Source organism: Haliotis cracherodii, unplaced genomic scaffold, assembly GCF_022045235.1.
Source record: "Haliotis cracherodii isolate W230 unplaced genomic scaffold, xgHalCrac1.p SCAF_3, whole genome shotgun sequence".
Taxonomy (NCBI): domain Eukaryota; kingdom Metazoa; phylum Mollusca; class Gastropoda; order Lepetellida; family Haliotidae; genus Haliotis; species Haliotis cracherodii.
Genome location: NW_027266286.1, coordinates 74,345,669 through 74,358,363, shown reverse-complemented (window position 1 = coordinate 74,358,363; position 12,695 = coordinate 74,345,669). Strand labels below are relative to the sequence as shown.

Genomic DNA, 12,695 nt, shown 5'->3' with positions numbered 1-12,695 from the left:
AGGCTTCCCAACATCCTCCCTCCCACCCCTCTACCACCACCTCAGAAACCATAGGCAACCCAACATCCTCCCTCCCTCCCCTCTACCACCACCTCAGTAGCCATAGGCTACCTAACATCCTCCCTCCCACCCCTCTACCACCACCTCAGTAGCCACAGGCTTCCCAACATCCTCCCTCCCACCCCTCTACCACCACCTCAGAAACCATAAGCAACCCAACATCCTCCCTCCCCTCTACCACCACCTCAGTAGCCACAGGCTACCCAACATCCTCCCTCCCACCCCTCTATCACCACCTCAGTAACCATAGGCTACCCAATATCCTCCCTCCCACCCCTCTACCACCACCTCAGTAGCCATAGGCTACCCAACATCCTCCCTTCCCTCTACAACCACCTCAGTAGCCATAGGCAACCCAACATCCTCCCTCCCCTCTACCACCACCTCAGTAGCCATAGGCTACCCAACATCCTCCCTCCCTCCCCTCTACCACCACCTCAGTAACCACAGGCAACCCAACATCCTCCCTCCCCTCTATCCCCTCACCATCGCCTCCAATGATACTATAGGCCAGGTACTGCTTCTCTCCCATTCCCAGATCTACATCCTCCGCTTTCACAGTCCCGATGATGTCCCCCACAGTGAAGTCTTCAGACACATTGTACACCATGGTGTGAGCAAACACTGGCTCCTCGTTGACAGGAACTTTGACCATCACAGTCGTCTCAGCCGACCTCTGAGGGTACCCAAGGTCACGAGCCTCCACCTGAAGGTCATACTGCTTGAGCTGAGGCTCCCGGATGAGGCTGTCAGCGACTGTGATGGCTCCTGGGAACAAAATAGTCATGTTTTTTAAATGATGTTTCAGTGAGTGAGTGAGTTTCAGTGATTTGTCTAGGATTCCAAACCAAGAGTCCTTGGCAGGTATCTTGGGAACAAATTCCTTAATTCATACTTTCCTAAATTCAGAGGTATGCTAACATTGTACAGTTAACATTGCATTCAATACAACAATGTAATACTAATCATAGATGCCTCTTCCTCTTTATTGGTCCAGTTATCAATGAAATACAAGTCACCTCTCCACAGACCAGTTACAACTACAATAGTATGAAATGAAAAAGATTTAACTCGAATTTGGGAATTTTTATTATTACCCACATGGAGCCAAATATCTGCTTCTGAAAAGGCCTGTGTAAATCTCTGAATCTCACATCACTTTCACCAGTATTACAGTGTTCATCACAATCAGTGTTAGGAAAGCTAAAAGTGACAAGGTGTTACCCACAAGCATGGAAATGATCCTGACAAATGATCATAATCATAACCTGGGTATCGACACAATGATCACCCAATCCTGGCATGCCTAAATTCACAACATAACAACGGAGGCATCTTTGACCACCAGACTATGTTCGCCCCCAATGATGGCTCCCATGGTTGGAAGGCAATAGTTGTTTCTCCACCAAGGTCTTCATGCATTAACAAAACACCTATTCAACAGTTACAAATTTCAATTATCAAAACAAGGCAACTAATCCATACAACTGTATAACTGACAAGAGCAGTAGTACCAGTGTCAGAATGGACGGCAAACTTGTCATAGCCTCCCGATTTCAGAATATATGAGATGTCGCTGTTCCTTTCCCCGAAGTCTTTGTCTGTTGCCTCCACATAACCAACCAGCGTGCCCACTGGGGCGGCAGCTTGGACTGGGTAAACGAAGGTCCTGGCAAACTCGGGAGCATGTTCATTCACGTCTTCAATCTGGACCGTCAGCTCAGCTGAACTAGTCAACTCGGGGGTGCCAATGTCTGATGCTATGATCTGAGGAAGACAAATTATCGTAAACAGTCATGGACCATCTCTGTGGTGTAGTTGAGTGTTAGCCCAGAGAACAGCAGGTCGGTGGCCCAAACTCCAGCTGTGTCACGTCAAAATGTTAAAAGATATTACTTGTTGTTACCCTGCCTGGCACTCAGCATTAAGGGGATAAAACAAGGACTGGTCACTTTTGAGTATGAGTTTGGTATTTATGTTAAACTGTGGCATGGTCTCTCAGTGAGTTAGCACTATAAACGAGCATTAGTGAAGAATAGTACAAGCAGTCACACACACACAATCTTGTATGCACATCACCATACAAGTGAAATAATCTTCAACATGCAATAAACCCCATTTCATTTCACCTCACCTCACCTCACCTCACCTCCAGTCATGACAATATATCAGTGCATCATCAGTTTTTCAGGATATTGTGTGAGTGAGTTGGGTTAAGCTCCACTTTGAACAGTATTTCAGTTTTATTGTGGTCAGTGATGCAGGTCTCCATGGTGCAGACATTTGTTAATTTGGACAATTTCCGTGGAAAGCTACAAATTGGATTAAGAGGGTTTGACAAAATACACATCATCCATCGTTGTTGCTACTGCATTGGTGATTTAGAGACATGACATGTTTACACTATACAGATGATATACTGCAACTTGAGTTACCGACAAATTGTAACGACACTGATGTTCACAGTCGATGCTGTCTGGGTTCTCCAGCGTGATGGTGTGGGTCTTCTGGTCAACTGCAAACAGTTCTGCACCCTCACCGGACAGATGGACATGCACATCATCTCCATCTTCATCAGTTATAGAGAGTCCGGGAGTCTACGCACAGAACAACATGACACACTGGTAATGATCCTGTTGTAAACAGTGGCATACAGAAACACACTTAATTGTTAACTTAAAACAATGCATATCCATCCAACAGTGAGTGAGTGAGTGAGTGAGTTGGGTTTAACGCCGCTTTTAACAGTATTCCAGTTATATCACAGCGTGTCAGCTTAATGTGGGAGGAAAGCCTGAAGTGATGCAGGTCTCAGACGTTTACCACTTCGGTGAAACCCTCAAGCACGGGTATGGTGCTGACAAACCTAGAAATATAATCGGGGCGAACCGGGATTCGAACCCACAATCATAGGTTTCTGGCGTGCCCAAGGGACGCAACTCTGCACAGCGAATCGCGGCGTCTTAGACCACTGGGCCACCCGTGCCCCCTCCATCCAACAACTATAATGTCGGTAAGAGAAAGTATACACCAACGTTTGATTATAGCTAAAACGAAACAAACAAGAAATAGCTATTCTATGTTGATGTATTTTATATAGGTATCAAAGTTGTGTTTTGGATGTTGGGTTTGCAGTGTATCAATTTTTATCCTAGTGATGTTTGGTTACTTTTGTAATTTTTGGGCAATCTCATTAAAATCAGATCTTAGTTCTCGCTATCGCTAAACAAAGATCTGAGGACATCCCATTATGGGTCATGGCAGAACGACCTTTCATCCGACCATTCAAAGCGTCGCTTACCAGATCCTGAAAGTGACAGTCGGAATGTGTTTTATAATCTTGCAACATTGAAAACATTAACACGGGGTATTCCGAACGACAGTTACGGCCCATACGACTGATTCCGTCAAAATTATTGTCTATCTCTCGCTACCGTGGGATAAACATTTGAACAGAGGAGGTGTTGCACAGTATGTGGGAAGCACTGCTAAACAATCTCAATCTCTGCTATATAATACATATTAGACATTCCGAAATGTTCGTTTGTTCAGTTTTCAAAATTTTAATCGAGAACTGTGTCAACATATTTTTCAAGCGTAGTCTGAATGGGAAGTCGCCAGATTGAAACAAGTGCCCTGAAAGCTCGAGAAAACTGCTTTGTTATTGGCTGATGTCGACTTCTTGTATGTTATTTCAGTGGTTGGTCAAAGTATGCGAAAGGTCGTTCTGACCTGACCCGTAATGGGATGTCCTTGTTTAGCTGCAGCGAGAACTTAGATCTCATATTTATGAGATTGAATTTTTGGGTCAAATCCAGTTTTCAAGTGTATACTTTCTCTTGCCTGGCAGTTTGTACAGAAAACTGAGAGTTGCTGATTTTACTAAGGTTTCAACCTCAAAACAGGCTCTCTCAAACAGATTGTAGGATCCAACTTCCTTGAAGTACAAAATGTAGAACTGTTATTTCAATATCAATAACAATATTTTATACGAAAGTGCCAAATAATTCCATAAGAGAACGTCTAAATCTCACCAAGACTATTTCAACCGGGTCTGTGGATCTGAGTCCGACATCCTCCCTTATGATGGCAGTGTAGCCAGTGGGTGATGAGAAGGTGGGGATGTTGTCGTTGACACCCTGGATGTCGATATGCACGGCCGTCGTCCCGGTATAGGTGGGGATACCTGCGTCCACTACAGAGGCTGTCATGTCCACACTGGTCGTGTGTTCAGCATCCAGAAAGGCTGCAGTGGTGATCAGCCCTGTGGACTTGTCTATGGTGAACAGACCTGGAACAATACAGTTGTAAAGGCAAACCCATGAAAAATATTTACACTCTTCAGCCAGAATATTCTTTTGAATTTATAAGCACAAAATATTTCTCAACTTGCATATTGGAAAAATACAAATAAAAACCCTGTTTGATAAAGCATCGCATTGGTTTGTCAAACTTATTTGAAGTGCGTCCAAAGACCGAACCAATGGGATTAGGTCGCCTCGTTATTAAAGTGCCTCTCCTCAACGGTAATACAATGTATATATACCTCTCAACTGTTGATTGGGATAGGTGAGGTCTGGATGTGAGGTTAGGTTAAATTGGGTTTAACATCGCGATTATTCCACTTTTATAGCGACGTGCATGCACGTGTGTGTGTGGCTGCTTGTACTAGTCCCGACTGATGTCGATTTACAGTGCTAGAACACTGAGATACCATGCCTTGGTCGGTCTGGATGTGACTTAGATATGTTGTCAAACAAATAGTATTCGACATTGCCATGGAACTGAAACATGTTTAGCTTCACTTCAAGGTGATTAACCATCAATAAACAGACAGTTCGATAAAGTTGTTGTCATGTTACCCTGGTACATCATACAATGAAATATCGAAGGATCCCTATCAGTTGTAACAAATGTTATCTTTGGGACAACACTTTCTTGGTAAAGTACATTTATTACATTTGACCACTTTCTAAATGGCATTGTGTGTTCATCCCTATCAATTGTTTGTCGACGTGCGAGCTTAGGTGTCTCACTATATATGTGTACCTTGATCTCCAACAAGGCTGTAGGTGATGTCACTAATTCCTCCCGTCAAGGAGTCTGGGTCGTCCACGCCGACGTCGGCAATGATGTACCCTATCTCCACATCCTCAGGGACATCAACAGCAACCTTGGTGTTTTTGAAAATAGGGCGTCTATTGATGGGGACATGCACAGTGTAGATCGCCTCGGTGCTTAAGCTGGGGAACCCGGAATCTCGCACTGTGAACTGTAGCCGGTACTCGTCAACTAATGGCTGTCTTGTCAGATTGTCAGCAACTGTTATGATGCCTTTTGAGAGAGAGTGAGGTGAAATAAAAGAAAAACTAATCAACAAATCATAAATGCTTACAATGGAAAAACACTTCATGCTGAAGAATATAATATTTTTCAGTTACATTGGTCAGAACTTATTTGCATGCATAATAGTTTGTTTCCAAATATTTCTGATCAGATATGATATTCCATTGACCAAATTTCCAGAATTTTCCTCCCGAAAGTTGAAGCATAATAACACCCACCTAACTACATGCCCTTCACTACAGTTATGTCAGTATTTGCTGGGAAAGTATATTTAGTTTTTTCACCTTCATTTATTAAGGAAAAATAGATCTCTTTCTATTTCTGATGCAACAAACTTTCTTTTATCACAGTACAAATAAAATATATGCTTTTCTTTTTAACTATTTGAAGAATAATTTTTGGTCCTAAAAGTCTGTTGCTGCAAATAGTTGCAAACTTGTTTATGCAGCATTAAACAATAATCACTCACTCACTCAAAAGTCAAAGGTAGGAAACTCTAATTAGAAAAATACTTATTACCCGGGTACTCAGCAAAAACGTATTTCATGGAACATTAGGTCCAGGGTCCTTTTATCACCACAGAAAGGTGATATGGATATTTGAGGATGTATTTTGATAGGCACTCTATGGTAACACCTTTGTGGGAATATTTATTAGCATTGCATGATACATATAGTATATCTTAATTTCCCTTAAATTGATCTGAAGACAATTTGTGATTTATGAGGTAAATGATAGGAAATACTTTACCAGTATGTAAACCAACAGCAAACTTTCCGGATCCTCCATTAGTGAGAATAAAGGTCAGCTGATGGTTTTTGTCGCTTATGTCAAGGTCAACAGCAAGCACCTTCCCAACAACATCGCCGACAGTGGCATTGGGGCTCACACTGTACACAACATCGGGGGTGACGTCAGGAGCATTGTCGTTGATGTCCTCTACAGTTATTTGCAGAGGAGCGGTGGATGTTAAACCCACACCACCTTCATCCGTTACATTTATCTGCAGAATGGAAAAGGTATTGGTATGTCAATATGTCAGTATCAGCAGTGAAATGTGACAGTAGCTAAATAAGACAGCAGTGAAATGTGACAGTAGTGACTGGCTGTGACATTAGTGAAATGTGACAGCACTGAAATGTGACAGTACTGAAATGTGACAGTAGTGATGAGCTGTGACAGCCATGAAATGCGACAGTAGTGATGAGCTGTGACAGTAGTGAAATGTGACAGTAGTGACAAGCTGTGACGGGAATGAAAACTGTTCCATCATATTTTAACTGGTCACAAAATTTGTCAATACCATCACATTGCATTTGTTTTGGGACAGAAGTGAAATGTGACAGCAATGAAATGTGACTGTAGTGACAGCAGTGAAATGTGACAGTAGTGACAAGCTGTGACAGTGAAATATGACAGTAGTGACAAGCTGTGACAGTAGTGAAATGTGACAGAAGTGACAAGCTGTGACAGTAGTGAAATGTGACAGAAGTGACAAGCTGTGACAGTGAAATGTGACAGAAGTGACAAGCTGTGACAGTAGTGAAATGTGACAGAAGTGACAAGCTGTGACAGTAGTGAAATGTGACAGTAGTGATGAGCTGTGACAGTAGTGATGAGCTGTGACAGTAGTGATGAGCTGTGACAGTAGTGAAATGTGACAGTAGTGATGAGCTGTGACAGTAGTGACAAGCTGTGACAGTAGTGATGAGCTGTGACAGTAGTGAAATGTGACAGTAGTGATGAGCTGTGACAGTAGTGAAATGTGACAGTAGTGACAAGCTGTGACAGTAGTGAAATGTGACAGTAGTGACAAGCTGTGACAGTAGTGATGAGCTGTGACAGTAGTGAAATGTGACAGTAGTGATGAGCTGTGAGAGTAGTGAAATGTGACAGTAGTGACAAGCTGTGACAGTAGTGAAATGTGACAGTAGTGACAAGCTGTGACAGTAGTGATGAGCTGTGACAGTAGTGAAATGTGACAGTAGTGATGAGCTGTGAGAGTAGTGAAATGTGACAGTAGTGACAAGCTGTGACTGGAATGAAAATGTTCAATCATATTTTTACTGGTCACAAAATTTGTCAATACCATCACATTGCATTTGTTTTGGAAATGACATGTGATTGAAATGACAATACACATTTCTTTTTTACGTGAGTGGCTTATTAGCAAGGTCACCTTCCACAACACTGATTAAGAAACACTGACATCAAAGATGTAACATTACTGTTATTCATTTGATACTCAACATGGTTTACCATAATGCATTAGGTAATGACATGGATTTAGTACACATCATGAATCTGCCGTAACTGAAGACTAAGTCAGGGATTTCATGTAAAATACTAATTAAGCTCAAACATAAGTCTATCTCATGGCAGCCATACTGCTCTCTCCCAACATCTGGGGGGCACGGGTGGCCCAGTCGTCTAAGGGGCCGCAATTCGCTGTGCAGTTATGATTAAAATACTGTTAAACGCATCGTTAAACCCAACTCACTCACTCACTCACATACACATAATGGAGGGCACGGATGGTTCATTTGACTGAGGCGCTACAATTCACTGTGCAGGGTTGAGTCCCTCAGGTTTGCCAGAAACCTGTGATCGTGGTTTTGAATCCCGGTTCACCCTGATTATGTATCTAGGTTTGTCAGCACCATCATGCATGCTCATGTGTTTTACTAAAGTGAAGATCCGGGGTAGAATAGGTCTTCAGCAAACCATGCTTGCCATACATGGTGACTATGCTTGTCATAGGAGGCGACTAACGTGATCGGGTTGTCAGCCCCGCTGACTTGGTTGATGCATGTCATTGTATCCCAATTGTGTGGATCGATGCTCATAATTTCAATCACTGGATTGTGTGGACTCGATTATTTACAGACCGCTGTCATATAGCTGGAATATTGCTGCTTGCGGTGTTAAACAACAACAAACAAACAAACTAAAGGGGTAAATGTAAGACCTTCATCACTTCAGGCTTTTCTCCCACCTAAAGCTGACAAGCCATGATAAGACTGAACTCCTCTTTAAAGGAGTGTTAAAGCCCAAACACTCACTAACACAAGCTTCAGGCTCCATGCATGCCGGTATCATTTCTAGTTTTGTGAGTCTCTAACTTTGCATGCATGACGTGAAACTGATTCACTGGAACATCACAGTTAACAGTCAGCAATGATTAAAAGGTACAGATTTTATATTCATTACGTACAACAGACCTACCTTCAAGTTGTACTCACATACACGCTCACAGTCTATGTCTACGTCTGGGGCAACAGTTATTGCCCCTGATCCCTCATTCATTTCAAAATGTTCCGAATACTGTCCGAACAGCTTGTACACAAAGTTGCTTTGTCTTCGATCCTCGTCACTGACAACAAATGTTGGTTTCTGAAATGTACAGAAAAAGGGGGTAGTACAATTATTTCTACTTATGAATTTACTTCAACATTTTTGGCATATACGGATGTATGAAGGTAGTGAGTGAGTGAGTTTTACGCCACTTTTAGAGAGAGTCCAGCAATATCACATTGTGGACAACCACAAATGGGCTTCACACATTGTATCCATGTAGGGAATCGAACCCGGGTCTTAGGCATGATGAGCAAACGCTTTACCCACTAGGCTACCCCACCGCCCAGGTATAAAAGTAAACTCCTTTGTGCATACTTTGTAAATCTGCAGAGCCGATCAACACAAAGTGTGCACACCATTTTTACATTTAAAACTCCTTAGATGCAAAAACATATTGAAGTCAATTCTTATAAATCTATTTAAAAATAATACAAATTTCACAGACTGCTTATTTAAATGATTAACACAAAAATAACTGTAGACAGCAATACGAAATGAGTGGCATCGTTCAGCGCAATAATACAACACAAGCCCCATCCATTATATTATCAGCCAATCAGGAAACAGCAGTCTGTTAATTGAATCATTTACACAAACAGATTTGATTAGCAGCCAATCAAATGCAACAGAATCACTTGCAATCTATTTACTATACCACGATTACTTTCAGTGTTTACAAGGAAAGTGGTGTCGCATTTGTTATTTGGCAATCGAGTCAGAATCTGAACATTAGGAATAAACACTATGTATTTAGTTTGCCAAGGCTTGGTAAATACAATGTTTATTTCTAACACAGGATATTTACGATCCCCACACACACTCGCGTGATAACCTCTACATATTTTGCAAAGCAGCATTAAACCAAACCCATTCACTAACTCACATACCTGACCAACTGATAGCCTATTAAATCTAGACAAGTGTTACGACTGACAGTCATTAAGTTCTAAAGACTTATCCTGATCTGGAATCCTCACAAAGACAAAGGATGAATCATATCAGAAATGACCAAAGTTTTCATTTACCAGGGTCAGGACTGCAGTCTCCAGATCAGCATCATTTTCCTCAATAGTGACTGCATATCCTGTTGGAGAAGAGAATTGTGGGTAATTGTCATTGACGTCTGCAATGTTGACGGTGACGGTTGCTGTCATGACATGTGTTGGGATGCCACGGTCCTCGATCTGGACTCTGGTGATGTACTGAGACTGTCTCTCGGAGTCCAGCGCCACCACGGTGGTTATCTCCCCTGATGTGGGGTTGATGTGGAGGGTATCTGGAACAAATGGAGAGATATGAAAGTGATTTACATCCACACAGCATGACCATGTAAGGGAGCAAACATTTGACTTTTAGCGCAGGATTTTGGTTTGAGATCAGCATTTTTGTTTTTGATGTTTAGAATATATAATATATTTTCCAATATAAAGAGGTGATAAAATTATTTCTTTTTAAATAACTAAAAATATCAAGCAGTATTCTTGGGACACTTCTCTGCAAGAAAAAGGACTCAATTGTTTTTCAGTTAAACAGGGGCTTGGTTATCCCTGGGACAGAGGGACTTTCTGTAGACTATCCCTGGGACAGAGGGACTTTCTGTAGACTATCCCTGGGACAGAGGGACTTTCTGTAGAATATCCCTGGGACAGAGGGACTTTCTGTAGAATATCCCTGGAACAGAGGGACTTTCTGTAGAATATCCCTGGGACAGAGGGACTTTCTGTAGAATATTCCTGGGACAGAGGGACTTTCTGTAGAATATCCCTGGGACAGAGGGACTTTCTGTAGAATATCCCTGGGACAGAGGGACTTTCTGTAGAATATCCCTGGAACAGAGGGACTTTCTGTAGAATATCCCTGGGACAGAGGGACTTTCTGTAGAATATTCCTGGGACAGAGGGACTTTCTGTAGAATATCCCTGGGACAGAGGGACTTTCTGTAGAATATCCCTGGGACAGAGGGACTTTCTGTAGAATATCCCTGGGACAGAGGGACTTTCTGTAGAATATCCCTGGAACAGAGGGACTTTCTGTAGAATATCCCTGGGACAGAGGGACTTTCTGTAGAATATTCCTGGGACAGAGGGACTTTCTGTAGAATATCCCTGGGACAGAGGGACTTTCTGTAGAATATTCCTGGGACAGAGGGACTTTCTATAGAATATCCCTGGGACAGAAGAATATTCTGTTATTCTACAACAAAAAGGAAATAGGATGTCACTAGAGGTACTAAATGTTCAACAGTACATACCTGGGTGGTCCAACAACGAGAAGATGACAGGGTAGAGGGGTGAAGCATCAGGGTCAGTGACAGCCACCTCACCCACATACCCTCCCACTGACGTGGACTCTTCTACTGTCAGAGTGAGGTCCTCAGAAAACAGTGCAGGCTTGTTGTTTGGGACATTCACGGAGACCTCCGTGTCCTCGAACAGAGAGGGGTACCCGGAGTCGCCTGCCCTGATGCTCAGTCTGTAGATGTCTTGTATCGGAGCTCGGATCAGGGAGTCTGACACCAGTAATTCACCTATATAACACAAATGTAGTCATTGTTGGATCTGTTTGTTTGTTGTTTAACACAGCTCTCAGCATTATTCCACCAATATGACGGCAGCCTGTACATGATCAAGTCTGGACCAGACAAACCAGTGACTGATATTATGAACAACCATCCACTCAATCATGTACGATGACATGCAATCAACCAAGTTACCAAGTCTGACCACCCTACCCATCAAGTTGTCCTGTAGAACAAGCATAGGTCGCTGGGGACCTATTCTAACCCAGAATCCACAATGGGATTTTTGTAGTAACTGTGAAGCTGAAATTGAAGTCCTTGAACACAATGTACTTGAAATTGTACGAATGAACAAATATCTAGACAGTAGTGCCCTTTTCCTAAAAGTAATTGACTACCAATGGAGTCATGGATTTTCTGTGTAGAATTATTCAGATCATTATTGTTATTATTATATTATACATTTTAAAACCACAGTTATCCAGGTACCAGTATCTGCTCAAATGCGATTTTATTTGTTCCCCAACCAGTGGATCCATTTGCATGCCAGTTATCATTCTCAACTCCCTGGGGGGGTATACAACCCCAGCTGCCTACGGGCACAAGAGGGTTCTTACATCCATCTACATATCGGGTACCCATTCCCTGCTGGGTGAGTGAGTGAGTGTGTTGGGTTTAACGCCGCTTTTAACATTATTCCAGTTATATCACGGCGTGTCAGCTTAATGTAGGAGGAAAGAAATGGGCTTCACACATTGTACCCATGTTGGGAATTGAACCTAGGTCTTCGGCTGGGATGTAGAGGCTAGAGGCTGTGTTTGAATAACGTGACTTCAGATGCATGAAATCTCTACGGCTCCTCGATATACCCTACTGAGCTCACCACCAGCTGAATTATTGTCTTCAAACTATTGGCAATTCTATTAACATAATCAGGTTATGTCAACATACATTTGACTGAACAATTGAAAACAGAAAACTTATCATCAGTGTTTGTAAGGCTATTGTTCCAAAACCAGTCCCATATCCAACAGTGTTGTGCAGTAATGTGACCTCTGAATGTGAACAGTTATAACACATAAGTAATATGATATGTGTAGCATGATGGCCCAGTTGTTTAAAGCACCAGGACTTTATCTATTTCTATCCTAGAGTTGGTCATCTCCCAGTGGCAAGGTGTTGACGGACAATTAATGTCCAGTTTCCACTCTTGCCAAACTAGGCTGGAATTTCCAGGTGTGATCGTAGCACCACCAGTGGGTATTACAAGTTATATCCCTTCTATGTCCCTCCTATTGACCAATCAGATTCCATCTCTCATATCACTTGCATTTGCGTAAAACAAAATGGCGAAATCACTGAAATAAGAGTCTAAGACCTGTATCAATCAGACTGACTGACTGACTGACTGACT

The 12,695-nt window shown here is 42.3% G+C and overlaps 1 protein-coding gene across 1 annotated transcript in view; it reads right to left on the bottom strand.

Moving 5' to 3' along the window:
• LOC139475692 (protocadherin Fat 4-like) overlaps positions 1–12,695 on the bottom strand; it is a 78,359-nt gene that overhangs the window by 2,795 nt on the left and 62,869 nt on the right. Inside the window, exons 43-51 of the mRNA XM_071258879.1 lie at positions 11,015–11,290; positions 9,789–10,039; positions 8,632–8,799; positions 6,157–6,409; positions 5,110–5,394; positions 4,095–4,351; positions 2,496–2,657; positions 1,575–1,827; positions 547–828 (exon numbers count right to left, since the gene is read on the bottom strand). Of these exons, the coding sequence (XP_071114980.1) occupies positions 547–828; positions 1,575–1,827; positions 2,496–2,657; positions 4,095–4,351; positions 5,110–5,394; positions 6,157–6,409; positions 8,632–8,799; positions 9,789–10,039; positions 11,015–11,290 (2,187 nt within the window). The remainder of the gene's footprint in view (positions 1–546; positions 829–1,574; positions 1,828–2,495; positions 2,658–4,094; positions 4,352–5,109; positions 5,395–6,156; positions 6,410–8,631; positions 8,800–9,788; positions 10,040–11,014; positions 11,291–12,695) is intronic.